At 34.6% G+C, this 24,791-nt stretch overlaps 1 protein-coding gene and 1 pseudogene across 1 annotated transcript in view; both read right to left on the bottom strand.

Annotated features, from left to right (window-relative positions):
- The window catches only part of LOC106780064 (tRNA uridine 5-carboxymethylaminomethyl modification enzyme MnmG), a 12,685-nt gene extending 4,038 nt beyond the window's left edge, over nucleotides 1–8,647 (bottom strand). Inside the window, exons 1-12 of the mRNA XM_014668296.2 lie at nucleotides 8,318–8,647; nucleotides 8,084–8,235; nucleotides 7,374–7,465; nucleotides 6,588–6,701; nucleotides 5,306–5,636; nucleotides 4,676–4,855; nucleotides 4,403–4,483; nucleotides 2,596–2,814; nucleotides 2,301–2,443; nucleotides 2,045–2,211; nucleotides 1,338–1,567; nucleotides 1,101–1,193 (exon numbers count right to left, since the gene is read on the bottom strand). Coding sequence (XP_014523782.1) covers nucleotides 1,101–1,193; nucleotides 1,338–1,567; nucleotides 2,045–2,211; nucleotides 2,301–2,443; nucleotides 2,596–2,814; nucleotides 4,403–4,483; nucleotides 4,676–4,855; nucleotides 5,306–5,636; nucleotides 6,588–6,701; nucleotides 7,374–7,465; nucleotides 8,084–8,235; nucleotides 8,318–8,504 — 1,989 coding nt within the window. The 5' untranslated portion in view covers nucleotides 8,505–8,647. The remainder of the gene's footprint in view (nucleotides 1–1,100; nucleotides 1,194–1,337; nucleotides 1,568–2,044; nucleotides 2,212–2,300; nucleotides 2,444–2,595; nucleotides 2,815–4,402; nucleotides 4,484–4,675; nucleotides 4,856–5,305; nucleotides 5,637–6,587; nucleotides 6,702–7,373; nucleotides 7,466–8,083; nucleotides 8,236–8,317) is intronic.
- Nucleotides 8,648–9,624: 977 nt separating this feature from the next.
- On the bottom strand, nucleotides 9,625–19,995 carry LOC106780061 (annotated as a pseudogene).
- Nucleotides 19,996–24,791: the final 4,796 nt, after the last annotated feature.

Here is a 24,791-nt window from a genome sequence, read left to right as displayed (position 1 = left end):
GCTATCGATTCTTGACGATTTGCTGCGGTCTCCGCCTTCAATCCATCTACNGCCAATTCAAGNTGTTCCATCTTTTCCTCGACAACCTTCATTCTTCCCTCCATCGCCCTCGTTTTCCTCCGAACCGATCCGGCAGGTCGGACCACTTGTTAGGGATTCGGGTAAGAATTCCTAACGAAGCTCTCTTTCTCACTCACTCTCAAACAATCAAGAACTTGTAAAGATGAAAAATATGTATGGTATTNGCAACAAAGAATTCAAGAATACAGTGTACACAGGAGCTTAACCTCCTTCACCGGGTTCATAGACCGGTCAACAAAACTCAAAGTATCTAACTCCCCAACTGATACAACAAAGAGGCCCTTATATAGACCTCTTTCCCAACCCACTTAACTAATTAGCAGTCAAGTCCTCTGCTTTCCCTTTCTTCTCTCATAGACCTTCCATTCTCTAACAAATAATGTGAAATATTTGGTAAAATATTTCCTTACCAAAGCATATTTTAACATAATCAAATCATATTTCTAACAAACTCATTATTATTTTTCCATTATAACTTAATTTGTGTAGTGATGTGTGGACCTACGAATGAAGAATTTCAGTTTGTACCACCCATACTTGTAGTGTTTGGTTTGGAAGAGATGAAAGAGAGAAGAGGAAGAAAAAGAATGGAAAAGAACGGAAAGGGACGACTTCAAAGAGTGGAAGAAAGTAGAAAGTTACAAAAAAGAACTAAGACCCGACACTATTATATTTCGGCGCAAAACAGGAGAGACATGGAAAAAGAGTGCAGCTGCAACATAATCCATTTCACATGCTATAGTCGATTATGACCTCCCTATAATTGATTATGCTAGTTTGTAATTTTTTTCTTTTGCTTTTTGTTATAATAACAATATATAAAATAATAAAAAATAAAAATTATTAAAATAAATTGAATCATTTTAAAAAAATTAAATTTCACATAATTTCTTTTCAACCAAACATCTTTATATTCTTTCTTACCTCTTTCTCCTCACTCTCTATTTCTTTCCTCCCTACCGTACATACTAGTAATGAACAAATATCTATATACTGATGAAGTTATATAACTTACAAACCTTCGAAAGTTTTTCACGAGCTTCATGAGATAATGTTGTCATCGCATAGTAATCCAGGTCTTCGGGAAGTGGTCTATGATGTTGAGCAACCAACTAGAGGTAAATCCATCATAACAATGAAATTTGACATTAAATTCACAGCTGAAGTTCTAAAATGTGTAAAAATTAAAATGATTGGGAATTTTGAGGTCAGAAAAATGGTATTCACTTTTGCTCATTAAAAAGTGTAACACATACCTGTTGAAGTTGGCTTTGCTGACGCAAGATGAAACCTTCGTACTTTATATCAATCTCAACACATTCTTTCTCCATTCTTGATAAGCTTTTGTCGCCAAAGCCATGCTTGTCAAGAATTTCGTATTGTATGTGTGGTTTCTTAAGAAGGCTTTCTAATGTTGAAGAGTCCTTCACGGGCTGACCAGATAGACTAGTGACTTCGGCAGCCAAATCCATTCCTGATGAGAAAACTGGGAGTATCGACAATTCATAATTAGCCAAACAAAATCTCTACATGATATATAGCAGACTAAGTATTTGAAGCGAAGCATAAGATGGAAAATCAGTATATATATAATGATGTACTCCAACTGTATAAGAATATTTTTTCCCTAGAGGATGGATAATAGTAATCACAAATAACTTGGACTGTTATTAACACTAGCATGAAGTATCTACCAGACTATATTAAAAGTAGTTCGATTACATTTTAAATTGTAATCTTCATGTAAAATATTGTGACCGTATAAAGTGCAGTAGAATGAAGATTTAAAGCTCCCAATTTTATAAAATCCACTGGCTTGAGAAGCATCAACATTTAAAAAGCTTTGTTATTATGAGCAGATGTTGCCATCTTGTTTCCCCAAACTGATAAAATTTCTTTCAGTCTATTTTTAAAGAAACACCTTCCAAGAATGAGTTGCCACAAACATAGTAGGCAAACCAACCTGAAATCCGGACACTTTTCAACCGCTTCTTTTCCCCAGAAATTCGATCTTGCTTATCCTGGTACAGTTTCCAGCGTCTATCATCTATCAATCCTATTTCACGACCCAAAGGTGTGAGACGGCTATCAGCATTATCGGATCTCAAGAGTAACCGATGCTCTGAGCGGCTAACATGAGGAAAGAAAAATTTCAATTAATATGTCAAGAAAGAAGAGACATAATAAAGAAACACAAATTTTATATACAGTTAGCTTACCTGGTTAACACCCGGTAAGGCTCTCGCAGGTCCTTGGTTACTAGATCATCAATTAATGTTCCTATATAACTGCTCTCCCTCTCAAGAACAATAAGTGGCTTATCATCTGCATGTCTAGCAGCATTGATACCAGAAATAATGCCCTAAAGAATAGAATAGAGGGTTGAAAGTTTGCTAGATTAACAGGAAACTCAGATAGCCAAGAAATACCAACACATGATTCAACTCACAATTCACAACACTCAAAAATAACAAAGTATTATATTTAAAAGTATAAATGAATTTTAAATGATACCTGTGCAGCAGCTTCTTCATAGCCTGTAGTTCCATTTATCTGACCAGAGAAGAACAATCCTTGAATTTTCTTTGTCATTAGAGACCTAGCACATTGATGAGCAGGTAAATAATCATATTCCACAGCATATGCAGGCCTCAACATTGAACACTTCTCAAGTCCGGGTAAAGTTCTCAGCAAAGGTAATTGCAATCTCTCTGGCAAACCCGTCGAGAACCCCTATAAGATAGAAAGCATTAACCATATAAACTTCAACTCTTTGTAAGTGGAACTCCATAGTTCATCCATATTAATTTCAAAGAACAAAAAAGAGTACAAATAGTACTCCTCTTGATAAAAAGAAGCTGAGACAAGCCATTAGCATTGCCACCTACTTCCCCCAAAAAGAATTTCCCCGTCTAGAAAATAGCAACAAAAAGAGGGAGAATTATATTTTAATTTTATAAATCCTATGACCCTAACTTGACCTGTCATTGAGCTTAAGATATATATTTTGACTTTAACTTGTTAAATGCTATCTTCTCCTTCAACCTGCTTCAACTGAACCCAGTACACCTTTTCCATCAGTCAAGACAACAAAACACAACTTTTCATCTCTTTCTAGTCTATATGTTCTCACGTGTATCATAAAGTTAGCTGTGTTACAAAATATCCAACTACAGCAGTTTATTGATGCTAAACAAAGGATCTGCAGTAGTTCAAATGTCTTGATTTTAGAGGGTTTGTCTCTAGCAAAGTTGCTAAAAGGTTTTGGCACTGTTAGACTGTGATGAGGTTTGTGTATCATAATAAATTGCATTTAGTAACTTTAAACCTAACTCAACTTGCAAAACTTGTTTGAAAGGTGAGGTTTACACATTTATAAATTATAATTGGTCTCATCTCTAATCAATGTGAGACTTGTAACACACAACCTGTGTGCCAAGGCTTATACATCTTGAATGTAGGTCTAAACATTAATAGGTAATTCAATAGCAGCTTAATAATGAGTGGAACAACAAACAACAAACTTCGCTGCAATAGACTCTAACTCATGATTTTAATACATGTTAAGAAGTGGATTTTAAGTCTAATTCAACCTTACAAAATGTCATTTGAGAAATTCGTTTAAAGATAGTAGGTTGTCCTAAAGGATCAAATGACACAGGATCAGTAGAAGAGGCCATATGTACTTGTAGAGAGTGAAATAATTACTGGGAGGGAAACAACCCCAAAAAAGTGAAAAAATTTTAACGACACCTATTCATTACAAAAGTTGCAGATATGGAAAAAGGGTGTGAGGCTAGTCTGATGGTTGTGGTCACCGTCAAAGAGGCTGCAGACTAGCCGCCACGCATGGCAGGAAGTGGCAGGGGCAGTGATGGTGGAGACAACAATATGCTGAAAATAACAGTTTCCGTAAAAGAATAATCCTAACTCTGATACTATGTTAAAATAAAAGAGAAAGATGTAGGATGAATCCCTAATGTGAGTTGAGCACATAGAGCTATGCATTTATAAATAGGAAAATACAAAGAGATGGACCTAAACCCATTACATTTAAAACTTACCCATAATATTGTAACTAACAATATCTAATGATATCTTAACAATATATTAACAATATCTAATGATATCTTAACAATATCTAATACAACTTTTGTGGTTGATTATCATTTTTATCACAAGAAACAACCGGCTCAGTATGCTTATGAATCTTCATCATATCATTGTATTCAAGCACCCATACACCCCCAATCCCTGCTTACAAAAGAAATGTCAAGTTCAGTTCAGATTACAGAAAGTGGGTAATAAGAGTATAACTTACCTGGACATAGAGCTCAGGCACATTTCGACCCTCAGGTTCAAGAAATATTTGATGGGACTCTTTATCTTGGAATCTTACAATCTAAAAGTGCACGATATATCACATCAGAAAATAATACAAGCGATTCCAGTATAGTTGATCTGATGCTTCAGACCCCTTTTTCTAAATGGTTCAAGTTTATTAGGAGTATGGATTGAATTAATATAGTTAATTCTGTACATAAAGATATTAAACTAGAATAAACAAAGCCAGGGTAACTTTTTTTAAGCACACCTTATCTTCTATTGAAGGACAGTATCTAGGTCCTTTGGCTTCTACCCATCCCCCATAAGTGGGAGTCTCGTGTAAGTTCTCTCGTATTATCTGATGAGTTGCACTTGTTGTACGAGTTAGGTAGCAGCACATCTGTTCTCTTTCAATATGGACCTCAGGATCAAAACTAAACCAGCTGACCTGCCAATTATGAAGATACACTGGGGAAACACTAACTTTTTGTTAGAGTAAATGATTTTAATTACAGATTAGCAACTCAGTATTATTGTTATCTTTCAGCAGTAGAGGAAAAGTAAACTTCTATTTTTTTGGTGTCGTAATTTGTTTGAACTCAATATTATTGTTATCAGAGCTAAAATTATTGCTAAGATAAATATTATTATAAATCGAGGCAATCTGAGAGTTAACTTAAGAAACATCAAGGATCATGCCCAACTGGTGGCTGGTAGACTTATTCTCCAGAGAGAAAATTACTAGAGCCTTTAGGTTGTATGAAGTGACAGATTAACATAATCAAATGTGACAATTGGACTGAGTCCAAAAAAGAACCATTTGCAAACTACACACTAAAGCCTGATTTGAACCAATATTGAATCTAATGAACCTTCTGATAGGTTTAAATGGACAAACCTCTTGATCTCCATGCTGTGGTTCTAATACTGAGAAATTTACAGTGCGAATGTCCACTCGGGCTGGGGTTCCAGTTTTCAACCGATCAGTTTCAAAACCAAGTCGCTGTAGGTTTTCTGTTAATCCAAGAGAAGCAGACTCGCCAGCTCTTCCTGCTGGCATAGAAGTTCGACCAACCCAAATTTTACCACTCATAAAAGTTCCTGTGGTAAGAATGATAGATGGAGCATAGAACTTCATGCCAAAAAATGTACAAACACCTTCCACGTTATCGTTCTTCCCTAGTAAAATATCTGTGACCATAGCCTCTCGAATAGAAAGGTTTGGAGTGCTGCAAAGTCCAGACAAAACTTTATGGGAAGTAACAAACAAGAGATAGGCATATAACATGTGAAGAACTGTGATGCACCGATACATTCATCAGACCAACGTATCAGTGTCAGGACATATCTGACACAAATACACTTAGATATGTTTAAAATACATATATGTAAAGTGTCAGTAATTAAAAATTAAAGACTGTTAAATTTAAGTCAAAAGTGTGATTGTAATTGCTTTTTGGTACAATACAACTAGTAGTCCTGTATTACAAATTCTCACTGTCCTTTGGGTTAAACCTTAATCCAATAAAAGACTTGATCAATGAGGGTCTGCCTCTTATTTATTAAGTATGTGAAATAAGACAAACACGCACCAATGACCCAATATGCTACTTCTGACACCAGTCTAGCTAGTTGTTAAACTTCTACATTAGAAGGTGATGTATCTTGCATGTTAAGACATTAGGACTATTACAGATTATTAGTCCTTTTTTAGGAGCTAGGGCTTGTAGCAGCAGTACTAGACTGGTCATCTACATGACAAGGGAAATATCATCTAAGAAACAATGACTCCACAGGCAGGACTAATCAAAGGGTTGAGGGCCACGCCCGCAGCCCTTTTTACAACTAGGGTTTTAAAACATTATTTCATCCGAATTATTTGTTTTAGCCTACCAGCCATACGTATGTCATAACTCTACTTTGTTGATTGTTAACTTGGCCAAGTTCACTATATAGAACAAATCTAAATATTCCCCATAACTATTACTGTGGCATCTATGTTATTGCTTCTAAAGTTATGAGAATTAGTAATCATAATCCTACAAGAAAAAATATTACTGCAAAAGAATCAGTTGGTTGTTGCATGCAAATGTGATTGATTGCTAGCAAAAGCTAAGTATAGCAAAATAGATCATACAAATAACAAAAGAAAAGGAAAAATGTTATTTCAATGAACTTGCCTTTCTACTACATTTTTCATTTGCCAGGCATACTCCCTTTTATCAGTCTGAGCTCGTAATGCACGAACTGCAGGACCTCTTGAAACATTGAGTACTCGCTTTTGTAAGTAACATCTGAACACAAGTAGAAATGTATATTTAAGCCACAAAAACCTAGAGAAATTGCTCTTCTATTATATCCCTAATGTAGTTCTTTATAAACACATTACTCAAGAATCTCAGGAAGAAAGCGTGCAACAAAAATAAATATATATTATAGTGATATTAAAAGGTGCATCATATGGTAGTGGAATTTATTAAAAAGTAATATCATTTATTAAATGTTATATAGTGAGTTGTGAATTCTTGGGAAAAACTAGATAACTATAACGAAATAAATTAATGCTTCAAAAGTGACCAACTTTCTTTAGGAACATAGGTTCAGCGCCACAGTAGAAGATCACATCAAATTCAAACTCAATAACTCACTTCTCCTACATGCACACGCATTATTTAGTTCCAATAAAGCAATTAAGAACCTCAAGGCTCTTATTTCATCCTCTCTTCATGTGATTTTGAATACGCAACAGTCCAGAAGATTCATTATTTCCACTTTCCCTTAACCTTAAATATTTTTCCTATCAACTCTTACATTCAAATTATAAACAACAATAGAAAAACAAACTTTAACAATACCTTAATTGAAAACAAGAATTTTGAATAATCAGTTAAAATTATATCCATATAATCTAGGGGAATCGAGTTGCAAAAAACTATAAGTGACGGCATATGATTCCCCCAAATTACCTATCAGCAATCTTCCCTATTTCACCACCTAGCGCATCCACTTCATGAACAAGTTGAGACTTTGCAGGTCCACCAACAGCTGGATTGCAAGGCTGCACCAAACCCGTCCCAATTAGAAACTCTATATATTTAGGCATTGCCATGCATCAACAAAATCAGAATGTGCTGAATCAAATCAAAGGTAAGGAAGGGGCGTATACGCAGAAAGCAGGCAAATGCAGGAGAAATGACAAACACGTAATTTTCTTTCAAGCACCAAAAATAAAAAAATAAAACACATGGCAGTCCACTGCATCTTCCGTACAAGGACGCTGCATTTTCAAGTTACAAAATCTATGCAGCAGAAGACAACACATGCCGCAAAGTTGCTACAGAGAGTCAAGCCCATGGGTCAACTCACTATACCTTATATTTTTACAGTTCACTTGACAGTGAGGACTATGACCAAGTTAGCCATTGCGACCACAGATAAACCCCGACGTCTTTCTCTATTTTAACCATCTCAATCGTATCATATGAGCCTCCAGGGGTGTCTTTTGTATATAACAATAACAATAATTATTACTTAAATCGTATCTAGAATAATTACTGATTATCAAAAAATATAAAAAACTTTAGCCTAAGTCTATAAATAAAGAACATGAACAGATTTGCTAACATTAACAGTCATAACATGAACAACAATAATTGAAGAAGCGTAAAATGCTAACCTGCCAGGCAATTCGGTCAATGTTGAGAGTAAGAAGAAGAGTCCTCGCTCCCAAACGTGCAGAGGCAAGAGCGGCTTCGCAACCAGCGTGCCCTCCTCCAACAACAATCACATCATATTTCTCATCCACCACTCCCGACTCACAATCCACCACTGCAAAATCCAAACAACAAAATAATTTCAGTTTCCAACACACTCCCAAGCCAAACAGTCGTGAAAAACGAAATTCGCGTACCTCGGGAGGTAGAACTGGCGCAGAAACGCCGGGAGAAAGAGGAGGAGAAGGATATTTGGCGGCGGAACTTGCGGCGGAAAGTGACGCGGCCAGGGTTGGGAAGAGCGGGGGAGGGAGTGAGAAAGAGCGTTGTGAATAAGTTTCGGCTAAAGCGACAGAGATGGAGAGTTAACGGCGCCGTTGCCATTGTGGCATTTGGATAGGGAGAAACGGAAGCGGAAATTAACGATGAACGGCTCTGGTTGTGAGTGATTGGTGGCGGTGAAGGCTCTGCCCGCTTTTCGGTGGCAGCTTCCTTCTTCTCTCCCCTGTTCAAGTTTTACGATGGGAATTACAATATATATTATCTTATCCAAACACCGAAAAATGTTAACATTTAAAGAAAATTATTTTCCAATTATACCATAAAAAATATTTTTTCTTTTATATATATATATATATATATATATATATATATATATAATCTTTAGTCGAAGTTACACGATAGGTTGAACTGTAGTATTTTTTTTTCTTTTTTAAAAAGAATTTGTTTTAATGTATATATATTTCTGTGTATTTAAAAAAATAGCTGAAACTATATATCAATTTCAAACTAAAAAGAAAAAAAAGACACGGATTGAAACATAGGTCAGTTAACTAAAATAGTTCGATCAATTCAACCAAATCGATTTAAATATTAAGCTCGTGCGTTGTATAAATGAAAATTCTAATATCGTTTACTATTAATTTATTTATCTTTCTAATGCAAATGTCAAACACGTGTTTCAATCACACTCATACAAAATATTTTGCGTTTAAATGTACTTTTCTTCCAATAAATTTTTTTCAATATCACTGGCCATGCACGGAAGTTTTGAAGCACATCTTAAAAAATGGCCAATAAGGCTTGTCGTGTTGAATTGTTTTCAAGAATATCACTAAATCTATAATCTTTTGTCCTGTTTATATTTAAAGTTTGGTCTTAGAGATGTTTAACACTTGGTGGAAATGACTACTTAGTTTATAGACAATATTGAAATATTCATTGTAGCATCCTATTGTTTATTCCATGACTTAAAGTCACATCAATACTAGAGTAAAAGAAATAGTTTATGTTTAGTATTTAGAATTAATTATCTCTTAATTACTTAAACAATCTTCTTGTAATACAAAATAACATTATAAAGAGAGTTTAAATGTTGATTTAAAAAACTTTTTATTAATATTATTTTGGAGGGATTAGAAAATATTTAATAGTAATTAAATACTTTGGTTTAAAGTAAGTGTTGAGCGAAAACTTATTTAAACAAAGGCAGAGAAACATATATTGATTTTATATTGATTTGCTTAATTTAAATTATGTTATGTTGTTTCTTAAAAAAAATTTAAGAGGTTTCACTAAAATGAGTTTAACCATTTTGATTTACAAAACTAATTAGACGATTATTACAACTCTTTCTTATGTCATCCTGCCGCTGCACATTTGAAAAAGGATTGCTCTTCTTTCCTTCAAAAGCACCAAATCTTTCTGAAAGTTGTCACAGTCATCTCTCACCGCAGGAAACAATGGTCCAGCAGCCATACAAGGAACCTCTTGTCGAACAAGGCCGCCGGTGACCTCAAGCAACTTTCTTCTATCACTGAAACACGACTTGCTGAACGGAACTGCTGCCTCAGCATTTCCACCCTCTCTCTGTAACCTAGAGATCTCACTGCTTGACCTACAAGCCAAATTAATTGATCCAATTAAATAGATCTAAATTTCAAATCCAATGAATTATATTGGATTTGGATTTTTAAACGAATCTCATCCATACCCACCAGTGAGTAATTGTTAGAAAGAACAATAGGTTTAGCTAACCAACCTGACTTAATCTAGGTCCAGGTACACAATAGCTTAATATCTATTGGATTGGATGAGTATTATACAATAACGATCAAATGTATGGGAAGGGATGGACTCAATGCTAAAGTCAGACGAAGCTAATGTTGGTGACACAGAAAGGTTTAAAGATTAACAAGATGTGTCATGCAAAATTTCTTTCATTATGTCATTGCTGGTCATGCAGTTTGTGTACTACTAGTTTTTAATTTTCTCCGTAATATCACAGTTCTTATTTTATGCTGTAGGATAATTTGATCTTAGAAGGGCATTGTGTGCTTATATTTTCTCATATTCACATGATGCTTAATCTTATTCAGGTTGGTTGATAAATTATTTTGAGATGCTTTTCATTTATTTCGTCTAGGAAGCAAGGATTAGTCAAACAGTTGTTCAAATGTTTCATATACGTCAGTGGATTGTCATTTCTGGAAGAAATGGCAATGTTCATAGTCTTTTTAACTTTAATGATCAGCAGGTGTAGGTGTTTGTTGGAGGACGTTCACAGTTCCTCGTTATTTTAATGTATGTTTTTTTGGGAGTTTAAGGGTTTTCTTCTGCTTGATGGTAGGAATGCCTACGGTCTGTTATGACTTCTTACGAATTGATGGCACAACAAAAGCCAATGACAGACTAAAGATTGTCAATATAAGTGCTTTGCACCCAGTAACCTTGGTAATTCCTCAAATGTTCTTCTGACTTATAGGTCACCTGTTGTTTGGATTTCAGGATATCCAAGAAGGTGTTGGAGCTCCTATATTTCTCTTGACGTCTCAGGTATGTGGTTTGGGGCTTACACTTATAATAGCAGATCGTGTGATTGTTGTTGATCTTCCTTTTGTCAAAGCATCTCAAAATTGACAATCTTTAGTCTGTCATTGACTTTTGTTGTGTCATCAATTCGTAAGAAATCATAACCTTGGGACCGTAGGCATTTCTATAATCAAGCAGAAAAAAACCCTTAAATAAACTCCTAGAAAAACATACATTAAAATAACGAGGAATAGTAAACATCCTCCAACAAACACCTCCTAATAAGCTAAAAAGACTATGAACACTGCCATTTCCATAAATGACAATCCACGTACATGAAATATCTGAACAACTATTTGACTAATCCATGCTTCCTAGATGAAATAAATAAAAAGCATCTCAAAATAATTTATCAACCAACCTGAATAAGATTAAGCATCATGCGAATCTGAGAAAATATAAGCACACAATGCCCTTCTGAGATCAAATTATCCTACAACATAAAATAGGAACTGTGATATTACGAAGAGAATTAAAAACCAGTAATATACAAACGGCATGACCAACACTTACCAGCAATGACATAATGATAGAAATTTTGCATGACACATCTTGTTCATCTTTAAACCTTTATGTGTCAGCAACATTAGCTTCATCTGGCTTTAGCATTGAGTCCATCCCTTCCAAAACATCCTCAGCTGCCCGCTTGGTCAACAGAAGTGGATGATCACATATTTTCCTTAGAATCTGATCCGTTTAATTTTTTCAAAAGACAACAGTATTACTATATGAAAAGGAAAAGAAGAACAGAATATAATAGCATAACAAGAATGAGAGTAGCTCAAACAACACGACAAAAATTACCTTAAGGGCAGCCAGTAGTGAGCCATCAAATGCTGAGAGAACAATCTCATCCTTCAAAAATGCTTCATAAAGATATCGCTACATGAAATAAAAATTAAACAGTAATCAAAATTTGTTAGATTAACCTCAAGATACAATGAAAAAGTAACAAAAAATTAGAATATTTAACCTGAACACTAGTCAATCGAAGCCACACAATAATCTCTTGTTTTTGAGAAAGTTTTGCAGTTGTTTTCTCATTATCTTGATCGAAAACCTCACTCTTCATTCGTCTTAAAAAGTAAGGCCGAATAAGATCTCTTAGTTCCTGTAAAAAAGTAACCGTCAGATTACTCGTGTCAAAGTTAAACTTGCTATTAATTGGTGATCGGAATATGAGAGATCACTACATAAATATAAAGCAAGAAAAAAAAAAGAAAAAAAGCAAGGGGGAGAGCTTGAAGTGGAAGAGGACAAAGCACATTTAATAATATTCATATACCTTTAATTGTATGTATTATTATGTGAGCTCGAGAACAAAGACAACGTAATAACTACTACTCGCTGTCACAACCAAAATCGCGACGGGACGACGATCAAAAAAAGAAACAATTTTGAAAAAGATTTTTGGAGTACGAAAAAGCCATAAAAAAATAAGACATGATCTGCGAAAACCGGATTCTAGGTTCCAGTTATGCGTAGGGAAGGTGTTACACCCTACAACGCCTACTCGAAGGCGGTACCTTTAATTAAATACGTGAATGTGTGATTTTCAAAATGTTTAATTATCCCCGAAAATGAAATTATAAAGAAACAAAAAAAAAATTATTTTTGTGCCCAACCTTACTCCTACTTATTCTCAAAATGAGAAATCAGGATTACATAGTTCTAGCAAATTGTTTGGAAATGTTCGAGAATTTGTTTGGAAAATTTGGATTTTAGGGAAGATGAACGTGATAAGGACTGACTTTGCTCCTACTTATCTCTACTCTTGGTGGAGAATCAAGGATCACAGTTCTGGTTAAAAATTGCTTGTTGTTTGAAAATATGATTGTTTTTGGTTTTTTGAAGTTTTTTTTGTATAAGGAAAAGAAAAAGATTTTTAACACAAGGCCTATACAAACAGTCGCACGTGCTTTAAAACATATTTTTGTTATTTTTGTAAAAGAAAGGAAAAAAAGATTTTTAGCACGAGGTCTATGCGAACGGTCGCACGCGTGCTTTAACCTTTTAAAACATATTTTTGTTATTTTTGTAAAAGAAAGAAAAAAGTTTTTAGCACAACGGAATGGTAACACGTGTGCTTAAATCTTTTAAAATAAATTTTTGTTTAAAGAAAAAAGTAATTTACTAAATAAAACTACAAAGTAAAAATAAAAATAAAATGAAAAGTTAAATAATAAAATAAACTAAAGAAAACTAAATAAGAAATAAAATAAAATAAATAAAATAACCAAATTGGGCCAAGGTCCAAGTGCAAAGGGGGTGAGGTATTTAACAGAAACAGGGGTGTAGGTTTCTGACAGGATGGGCTTAAGCCCAATGTGAGTGGGGGCGCAAAATGAAAACCAAGTGGGGTGCAGAAAAGATTTGTTTATCTTACCGATGGCCAGCGCCGGCCCAAGTATCCCAAGCTCTCAGAAACCTGTCCCAAGCTCCCAGAAACCCTAAGGGTTCTCCCAATCTGTATCTCATTTGCACATTTCATTCTCAATCTCGTGAGACTTAAAGTCTCTCCGCTCTGGAGGCGCTCATCTCCGCCACCCGACTCCGTCGCCACGGATCGCCGGCGACGCCACATCCCACCGGAGTCAACGCCGACCATGGCGTCAATCCCCTTCTCTCCTCTCGCTTCGAAAAGGGAACAATCTCGCCCCTCCGACAGCCACCTCGCCATCCGATCAAAGCGCCATCGGCGACTATCGCCAGCCGCGACGTTCAACTCCCCCCTACTCACTTCTGCGAATTCGAAACCGCCGCCGACAGTGGAGCTGCGCGTCGCTGCCGTTGTCGAAAACCGGTAGGAGCTGCTCTCGTATGCGGCGATTCTAGATGCTCTTGCTACCGCCATCGAAGCCGTCATTACAGAGATGCCCACTAACAAAACTTGCCATTACCGAAGAAGACCAAGCGGTCAAGTTACCTTTTGGACTCGCATTCATCGTATCACCCTTTAGTGCCTAGATTAATTGAACCGAGCAACATAGCATTTGATTAATTGATTTCTGGGGGAAGTCAGCTTATGATTTGCTGGGTTTTTCTTTGGGGAATTTGAAACAGGAAGATGATGAATTTAGGGTCAGCCTCTTTTGTTGTGTGGAAACGGTCATAAGGTTCTTCACGGTGTAAGTGAAGGTTGACGATGGTAACAGGTTGTGTGCGAGAGGTTTTTTGTTGATTTGGTCTTTTCGGGTTTTTTTTGTTAATGCAGGGGAGCTGATCATGGATTAACAAGAAAGATGAAACTAGTGATTTTAGTGGTAGAAACATGTGTGACAGCCATTTGATGATTGTGATGGCGGAGAGGAATCAAAGAGTGGACATGGGATGGTGGTGGTGGTACTGGGTTCCCCTTTTTCGTTTTGCTTTGGTTTTTTTTTGTGCTTGTGTGAAGGAGGAAATGACAACTCTGAATCGTTAATGGTGGATGATTGGCGTTGGAGAAAATTATGTATCGAAGCAAAAGTGAATGACGAAGGTGTATTGATGATGGAAGAAGGGTGTTGGTAGTAGCCGTGAGTGTCAAGATGGCTAGGGCGATGGGTGAGTATGGATGACGGTTGATGATTGGGTGAGAGGGACATTAAGGTGAGCAGAGTCAAAATAATAATATCATGGAGAAACAAAATAATGGAGAAAGAAGGTTCGTATACACAACAACACAGTCTGGACTATCAAGCAGGAACAAAGATGCTAGCCCTTACAATGACACACAGACTCATACATGTAGGAGTAAACAATGGCAGTAAGCTGGAGTTGAAAGACTTACCTCTTTGTACTCATTTTGCTTTTGTGCTATAGCTTGTAATCGCCGATCAATGCTCCTTGCCTGAATGTTTGTATAGTTTCCTCTGGCGTTTATATCTTCCTTGCACGCTTTTTTCTTAGCTCTCTCACATTGTGCTTTCGTTATGTTGCCAGTGATAAATCGTTGCAGGACAAATGATGCGTTGGTGTTGGAGGTGAGGAATTTGGAGTGAATAGAGCAAAGAAAGTCCAGAGCAAAAAAAGGAGTCTTTTTTGTCGAGTGAGTAGTGCCGAGAGTGAATGATGGGATCGAGCTTCTGAATCCCCTCTTAGTGTCTATGTATTCCCATTGTATCCGTGAGATGTTTGCTGAATTTTTCTTTTGTTCCCTCGGTCTCTCTTTTTCTTTCATGGACTAAAGCCAGAGGGTCCCTACGATTTTACTCTGCAATCCAGCCACCCTGTTGCCTGCTCTCTTGCTCTCATGGCCAGAGACGATCTTTCCACTTTTGGTAGTCAGCCAAAGAGAGTGTAGGTCTGTGCATGACTGAACAAAATATTTGCACCCAAAAGGAAATAACGTGCAAAAACGAAAAGGATAGCAGAATTGACATTTTTTATTTTTTTTGTTGTTTTTTTTTTCCTTCTTTCTTTTTTTTCTTTTTTTATTCTTTTTTTTATTTTTCTTTTTTCTTTTTTTTTAGAAAAAAACTAAATCAAATAAAGTAAAATAAAATAGTAAAATTAAAACATAACTTAAGAATAAAAATAAAATAAAATAAAATATCATAAAATAAAATAAAATAAATAAAAAAATAAAAAACCTCTTATTTAATTAATCACACTCATCCCATATAATCCTTACCTGTGCTATAGATGAACCAACACGTTTTTTTTTTCTTGAACCAACACGTTTTTTTTCTTTTTCTCAGTTACAATTTTTATGTATGATACCTTAACTAAATTAAGAATGTAACCTTAAAATTATCATTACCATTTGTTGTCACCCAGCAACTCTGGGCAACAGAAATTGAACAATGCCCACAACTCCTGTTAGAAAGCGTTAAGGATGACAACCATTAAACATGGAAAAATAACATAAATTTAAATCATTAATACAAAAAATAAAAGCAGAAAGGTGTGATAAAAAAATAAATTAAAGATTATAACAAAAAAAATTACAATAAATAATACCTTGAGATTATTTTGCAATGGTGTGCCACTGATGATAATGCGATGAGAACTTCTATTTCAAGCAAACTTTTAGCCCTTTGTGTGCTTGGGTTCTTTATAAGATGTCCCTAAAGTTAAGAAAATTTTGAGAAAAAGAAAATTTAAGACCTTTTGTAACAAGTTTAATATAAGTATTTAAATTCAATGCCATACAGTTGAAATTTCGGCTCCTGTAGAATGAACATCATTTCAGTCCCATAATTAAGTTTGCAAAAAGAAACGTGCAAGATAAGCTAATTACATTACTTTAGCATGCCAAATAAAACTACACACAAGTCAAATTTCACACTGAAATTTTGGATAGATTGCAACAATGAATAACTGATATTTTTACATTTCTTGCTTCTGTTATAACTAATTTCACACACTTCTCTACTCGATTTTCAAAATTTGCTTCAGACCTCCACTTTTCATTCAATTGGTGATATGCACTCTCTTACATTAAAGGGTGCCTAGGTTCTTGAAATGAAAAAAAGAATCAAAACTTTTTCCACGTATATCTTCTACTAAACCAACTGTATACACAGAAAAATTTTCAAAGTAATATATTACATTGATCATATGGGAAATACAAGTATTGATCAAAAGCTACTGAGGAAAAGGCTAATGAACTGCAGGTAAACAGATCAAGTACCCAATATTAAATAAGTTTTAAATGAAACAAGCTCACTTTTACCTCATCCAGTATCATGTAGTCCCATGTAGCATCATCATCACTTTCGTCGTCATTTAAATAATTACTCCCCCGGAAGGACTTAGAATTGTTGCGAACAATATCATAAGTTCTGAGAAGAACTCCTTTGTCCTAGATTAGGCATGAAGTTGACAGAAACGTCAAAATACCACCTTTCTCCATCAATTTACTAAAAGTCCACCGGTGAACAAAATTTAAATCAGTATTATTTTCCTTAATAAATTGAGGCAGCTACCCTACCATGAAATTCTTTTCCTTCCAAATATTAAGCTCAGTTTTGGGCTTTTGTACGGAAATAGGCAAATTTGACTGTCAAATTACGAAAATAGGCAAAAAGGGGGAAATTACAAAAATGGGGAAGTCGTCTGGGGGCAGAACGACTTCATAAGAAGAAGTCGTGTCCCCCCTGCACGACTTTACACTGTTCATTTGACCAGTGTTGAAGTCGTGCATCCCAAAAACGACTTTAAGGCATGGTAATCGATTACCACATACTGGTAATCGATTACCAAGCCATTTTTGACAAAAAATAAAAATAAAAATGAAGTCGTATGGGGGTTAACGACTTCTCTTATTAAAGTCGTGCACCCCCCTCCCGTTTTTACTTTTTTACTTTTTTAATTTTTTAATTTTTTTATTAATTAAAATCATTTATAATTTGTAAATAATGTTTTTAAATATATTTAAAATAATTAAAATTATATATAATTAATAATTAAATTTTTTTAATATTATTAAATAAATAAATTTTATAGTTTAATTATTTTTGTATTTAAATTAAATTTTTTATAAAAATTATTTCAATTAAAATGTTTTAACTATAATTATTATAATTATGTAATTAAAAATTCAAAAACAAAATTATTTATTATATTTTTTTTTAATATAATAAATTTATTTAAACAAATATTTATTATAAAAAAAATTATTATAGTTAAATATAATAAGTTTATACATTTTTATTTATTTAATCACAATAATTATGGTTAAAAATTATTTAATTGAAATACTATTTATAAAAAATTTAATTTAATTACAAAAATAATTAAAACTATAAAATTTATTTATTTTGTAATATTAAAAAAATTTAATTATTAATTATACATAATTTAAAGTATTATATATACATTTAAATACATTATTTAAATATTATAAATTAATTTAAATAATTAAAAAAATTGAAAAGTGAAAGTGTGTGGGGGTGCACGACTTCCACACAAGAAGTCGTCAACCCCCCTTACGATTTTAATTTTTTTATTTTTTATTAATTTAAATAGTTTATATTTAATATACTTATTAATTAAATAATTTATAATAAAAAATGTTATTAATTAATTATAATTTTCAAAAAACATATTCTATAATAACAAAAATCCAAAAAAAATAAATTGTAATCAAATATAATTTTCTTCAATTTTTAATTACATAATTACAATAATTATAAATTATTTTATTAAAATTATTTTATAGAAAATTTAATTTAATTAAAAAATAATTAGAATATAAATTTTATTTATTTAATAATATTAAAAAAAATTAATTATTAATTATATATAATTTTAATTATTTTAAATATATTTAAAAATATTATTTACAAATTATAAATGATTTTAATTAATAAAAAATTAAAAAATTAAAAAAGTAAAAAAGTAAAAACGTGAGGGGGGTGCACGAGGGGGGTGCACGACTTTAATAAGAGAAGTCGTCAACCCCCATACGACTTCATTTTTTTTTAATTTTTTTTTGTCAAAAATGGCTTAGTAATCGATTACCAGTATGTGGTAATCGATTACCATGCCTTAAAGTCGTTTTTGGGGTGCACGACTTCAACACTGGTCAAATGAACTGTGTGAAGTCGTGCAGGGGGCACGACTTCTTCTTATGAAGTCGTTCTGCCCCCAGACGACTTCCCCATTTCTATAATTTCCCCCATTTTTGCCTATTTTCGTAATTTGGCAGTCAAATATGCCTATTTCTGTACAAAAGCCTCAGTTTTGAGTTACACACAAAAACATTACATATTTCTTATCCTCTGAGTGTTGAGCCCGAAGAATTTAATTTCAAGAAATTTCCAGTTTAATTTAAAAACAAGAAAGGACCAGAACCTGAAGTATGTACCGAATTTCATATTCTCTAAGTTTTGTAGAAGTTCCAAAATATCTACGGGAAAGGACAAATAGTTTTGTTATTAGGGCAGAAAAGTTTCAACGTTGCAAGTTATAGATAAACCACAGATGAATGAAATCAGGCAGCCTCACTCTCTTGTCTTCTCGGATAGACCCACTGCTGACAATTCTTTGATCCAATGGGGCAATAATATTTTGGGAGCTACAACCAATGCCCTTCATATTAAACGAAAATGAAACAGTCCAGCTAGAAAGCCACATTGCAAAATACAATTTCTCAAGGTTCTGCTATTCATTTCCTTACCTGCATTGTTTTCCCCAAACCCATATCATCCCCCATGATCCCCCTTTTCCCAGACTATGCAAAGACCAGAGCCACGTCAACCCCTCCCGTTGATGTGGATACAAAATTTTCGCAATTTTAGCAGGCAACTTAAAGGTTGACCTAGGTCCAGCCAAAGTTATTGAACCATCATTCTCTGGCACAAAATTATCCATCAAGTCGGACGAACCTTCTTCTTGTTCTTCTTCTTGAAAGAAGATTGGCTCGTGTTTCTTGTTCGAGTCTTGCCCTAATAATACGAATATTAATCGAGTTTGGCAGATTATAAGGACGGTGATGATTGCAGATTGAAGTGAAGCAGAAAATATAACGCTTACCAGTAGTAGAAATATCGTAGGACGGAGCTACAACTTCTTCTGCTTCATGTACCTTGATCGGTTCCTGTTTCTCTTCCGAGGCTAACCATAACAGTAATTAGGTGAGAACAAGCGTGAGAAGTAAACAGCGAGACTGGATGGTAGAATGAGAGTACTGATTGGAGAATCGAAGTCGGTGATTGCGGAGAATTGACGAATGTTTTGGTGTTCCTGTTTTCGCGCGGAGGATTTGATCGATTCTTCATCTGCAAAAAAAAGGAGTTAGGTTGATGAGAAAGAAATTGAAATAGAAAAAGAAAGAAGAAAAGAGAAAAAAGTGAAACGTTACCGAAAGGTTTGGAAGAGGGTTTGGGGGGAGCGGAATGCTTTTGGAGGAAGCGATTGTTCGCCATTGTTGTTGTTTCATCCCTTCTCCCGCTTCGTTTTTGAATTTTTGAATTCTTGACGGTGTTGAGGAGTGGTTGTTGAATGAGAGGACGACGAATCAGTCTGCTGAATAATATCATCATTGTTGAAAGGAGAATGATATGTGAACTTGACACGGTATACGTGTTTAAATAGTATTGGTCCACGTGAAAATTGAATTTAAAATGAAATGTTGACCTCATTCGCGCACATTTTGAAATTTGAAATTGGTTTTCTTTTCATTTGTGAAATTTGAAGGATTGAGTCTCGTCTAAACGAACGAAATGAGAGAAAAGCTTGCGATAGAGTCATCACCGTCGCCTAGTTGTTGAGTTAAGCAGCAAGCACTGTCGTCGGAGAGTTACCGTTCATCGGAAAAGGTGTCTTCCCTTCACCCAGTCCGACACAGTGTCGCTCGCGAACGTGCGATCACCATCGGCTAGTTCTGGTGCTAACGACCCACCACCGTCGTTGGAGAGTCACCGTCATTCGGAAGAGGTGTCTTCCCTCCATCCAGCCACCCAGTCCCGCCGCAGTATCACCTCATTGCCGACGTAAAAAGGGCAAACCCTAAACACGGTTGCTCTGCCATTGTGATGTCTCCTCCCAGCCCACCATTCCACCGCCGTTCCAAGACAAAATATTGACATTTATAATAATTATAAATGTTCCAAGACTCCACAATCAATAATAATAATAATTATAAACACTATTCTTCATTAATTTTGGACTAATCACATAATGACATGTAATTAATGTTCAAATGTTATTAAAAAAATGTTGTCTGAATATCATTATCCTTAAAAAAAAAAGACATGCACAATATAACACTTGGATTCCTCCTTCTCCATATACCAAATGGATTTATCGAGAGAGAATTTATAGAGGAGATACAATAAATAATACATTATCCAATTCATAAAAAAATTATATTATCCTTAATTTAAAACATGAATTTATGACTTTTCATTATTATATAATATTCAACTTTTTTTTATTTATGTTTAATGTAAAACTTAAATTAATGTCTAATTTCTTTCTATTATATTAGATTTGAAATTATTTTTATTCGATCCAATAGACATATTAGATAATACGACTTATTAAACCTTTTTATTTTGGAATAGTCTAAATCTACGCTTCTTGTGACAATATCCACATATCATAACTAATTTTGACAATTTAATATTATGATTATTATTTATGATGAGGTATCATTGTGTTATTATTAACCATTCTATTATTATATATTTCAGGTAAGTATTATTCTAATTATAACATAAGTCTACGATCAATGTTAATTTTATAAAGGTTAAAACCACTTAGGCGTCCCTGTTTTTGTAAGGTTTTCCCATTTTGGTCCCGTTCTTATAAAACTTCCCAATTGGGTCCTTAAAAGTGCCAATTTCGTTGAAATTAACCCTTACCGTTAAAATTAAGAAACGGTGTTAAATCTGGACAGAGTTGGATGAAGAACGTGTCAATCATTAAAAACGTGGCAAAAAACTGAGTCATACGTGACGTGATTAATCGATAAATTGAAATTAAAAAGGGGATTAGGGTTAATTAAAAAAGGGAATTAGGGTTAAGTGAAATAAAAAAGGGAGGTAACGTCTCCCTTCCAGAAATCCACCTTTACGGAGGCAAAGTCTCCCCCAAACTTCTCTCGCCCCCATCCAACAACACCCCACGCCGCTACCTCGCCTTCTTCTCCGGCAGCCTGCACGGTCCAATCCGCACGACGCTGACATTCGCGTCTACGAATACCTCCCCAAAGACCTTGACTACTACTCCTTCATGCTCAACTCCAAGTTCTGTCTTTGTCCTAGTGGCCACAAAGTGGCCAGTCCTAGAATCGTGGAAGCAATTTATGCCGAATGCGTTCCCGTGATCCTTTCCAAATATTACGTGTTGCCCTTCAGTGATGTGCTGCAATGGGAGGCGTTTTCGGTGCAGGTGGAGGTTTCAGATATTCCCTGATCCCCTTCCTCATCACCGCCACCAAAACCACCGTCCTCTCTCAACTTCCCTCTAATTCCCTTTTGGGTTTTGCGATTCGGTTCATTAGGTCTTCAAATCTATCAATTTTTCCTCCGATTAACGCGAAACGAGAGAGAAAGGTGAGAAGGAGTAGAAAGAGAAGACAAATCGATTTTGATTTCGGATTTTGGGGGTGTGTAGGTTAAAACCCAGGGTTGTGATTTCTGGGGTTGGAGGAGAAAAGGATCCTGCTACTGTGATTTCTGGGTTTCCTTTTGCAGGCTTTATTCATAAGGAAAAAGATGAAGTTTACGTTTGAGAATGAAATTTGTGATTGGGGTTTTAGGGTTCTTCCTAATGAGGTTTCACAGTTTATGATGAAGATGAAGACAAAGATAATGACGATGAGGATGGTAGGTTCTATTTTGGATTTGGTTATTTTTGTTCGGGTTGTTGTAGAATGAAAAATATTGTTAATGTTCATATTGAACTCGAAGCGAAAAAATTCAGAGATACATGCGAACGTTTCTGTTTTGGGGTTGGTCTGAGGAAGAAGATGAACTCGCAACGATGAACTCTCACCCTAATCCCTTTTTTAATTTCAATTTATCAATTAATCACGCCACGTCGCACCAGTTTTTCTGCCACGTTTCCTATGATTTTTAATGATTGACACGTCCTCATCCAACTCTGCCCAAATTTAACACCGTTACTTAATTTTAACGGCACAGATTAATTTCAACGAAATTGACACTTTTAAGGACCCAATTGGGAAGTTTTATAAGAACGGGACCAAAATGGGAAGACCTTGCGAAAACAGGGACGCCTAAGTGGTTTTAACCTTTAATAAATACAACTTGTACTTTCCAATGGATATTCACTTACAAATTACTCATACTCACTACTATATTCATAAAGATCCAAACTCACTTACTGATTTGAGTGTCAAAGAATCTTTTGCAGGTGAATCTCCTCAGATTCAATTTCGGCCATCAAGAGCATTCAAACCACCATTAGAATCTCGTCACCTGTCCATGGATCAACCAATGACCGTTGTGAGTATATTGTCCCTAAGTATCTTACTCAACTAACTCATCTTGCACCACATAATCTAGTTTAATCATAAACTTCATGTGAACTATGGTTTTGGGTTTAGGATTTATACTTATTATATTTTCATATATCACTTGAGTTTATTGTGATGTCATGTGCCCATCAAACTTAGTCCAAGCAATCTTCCATGTCTCGTATCTAGGAGGTTCAAGTACTGGGTCAGGAAACTCAAGTCCTAAAGCCTTTGAAGTAGACTTTCTCAATCATTTATCCAATAATGCATAGCCACCTCGCGAGAGTATATGTGGCCCATCATTGAGCTTTTGTCTTATTTGGGCTATTATCCTTTTTTCCTGTCACACATAACATAAATTAATAACTATAAATCACAAATGTATGACTTGTGTGATTATAAACAAAATTTAAGAAACAAACTTGCCAGTCCCTAGACTCTCTAAATGCACAAAATTGCATGCACTCTTCCTTAATTATTTTTTACTTATTACAAGGAGTATCGTGTTGCTTGTCTCCGAACACATAAAGACGTATGAGCCTTGTCTCGAAGTTCCTCCATTTGATGATTATGTGAGATAACACCTTCATCCTAATTTGCTCAATATTTGGAATGACAAAATTTTTCTATTAAAAACAAAAAGATGTTAATGAATTAAGTAAACATATTAAATACTATATATGTTTTAAGTAAACATACAAGAATATCCTCTCATAGGAGGTTCTTCTCTGTCTCTAGTCATCACAAGATGCAATCACAATAAAGACATGCATATAGGCATTTAGGTGTATCTAATTGAGGATCAATCTCAACCACTAACCTCTCTATTCATCGGGTTGTGACATCTGTAAACCGAGTCATAGATAAATCAAGTTGCCTTTTTCCTAATTCAGAGCTTGTCATACTTGAAAACACATTGGTAGTATATGTAAATAAGAAGAATATAATCAATTAGCTTTATAAGGTTAAAACAAGAAAAATAAAAATTTGTAAATGTGACAATATTAATAAATAAACAGCTATTAGGGTATTATTTTTTCCCTATGCTTTCATTATGATCACTTCGAATGGCATGGATGTCATCAACTACGTCAATGGCAGAATATTTGTTTTGTTTGACTAGCCATAATAAATTGTTTGTTCGTATAACTTATCTTGTTAAGATCCATTAAAGTAAAATCGTGGTCATCTCTTTCCACACCTAAATTGCTATAAACTCATTTACACTTAAAAGTTGACAATCTAAAACTTATAAACTTCTCATATTTCTTGCATTATTCTAAAGTAACTCATGAATTTCGTAATTGGATTTTTGTTCTTAGAATATATAAAGCATACAGTCTTAGCTTGAAGCATAATCTCATTATTTTAAACTCTACTTTTGTTGTCTTCCATATCTTTGAATATATAGTAGCCGCCACATATGACTACAATGGCATTCGACCCACGAATTAGTCTTAATAGAGTTTTAGAAACATTTGGAATCGCTTAATTTTTTTCTTAAATCATGGTAAGAAAGTTTTATTATGTTCATTAAGTGTTCATTTTTCACTCATTTGTGGGTGTGCATACTTTATTTTATTATGTTGCAAAATGTAAGAAATCACTTTGATAGTGTTGTTTAAGATGTATAAATGAGCTTGGTCAATTTCTTTTCTACTAACATTTTCAATCTTCACTCCTCAAGCACCCTTACCTCCAAACTTACCTTCATGTCTACTCTTAGAAACTCCAACTGGTTCATAACTTAGCATATAACTTGAGCATAATTCAGCGGCTTCGTATAGAATGTGTCATTTTATAATTGAAACTTTCGATCCCTACTGATTCTTGACATATCCTTTTAAAATCTTCATGTATCTCTCAACTAGGTATATCAATCTCAA

This window comes from Vigna radiata, unplaced genomic scaffold (genome assembly GCF_000741045.1).
Source record: "Vigna radiata var. radiata cultivar VC1973A unplaced genomic scaffold, Vradiata_ver6 scaffold_380, whole genome shotgun sequence".
Classification (NCBI taxonomy): domain Eukaryota; kingdom Viridiplantae; phylum Streptophyta; class Magnoliopsida; order Fabales; family Fabaceae; genus Vigna; species Vigna radiata.
Note: the sequence above shows the minus strand (reverse complement) of the source record. Positions and strands in the feature narration are given on the sequence as shown.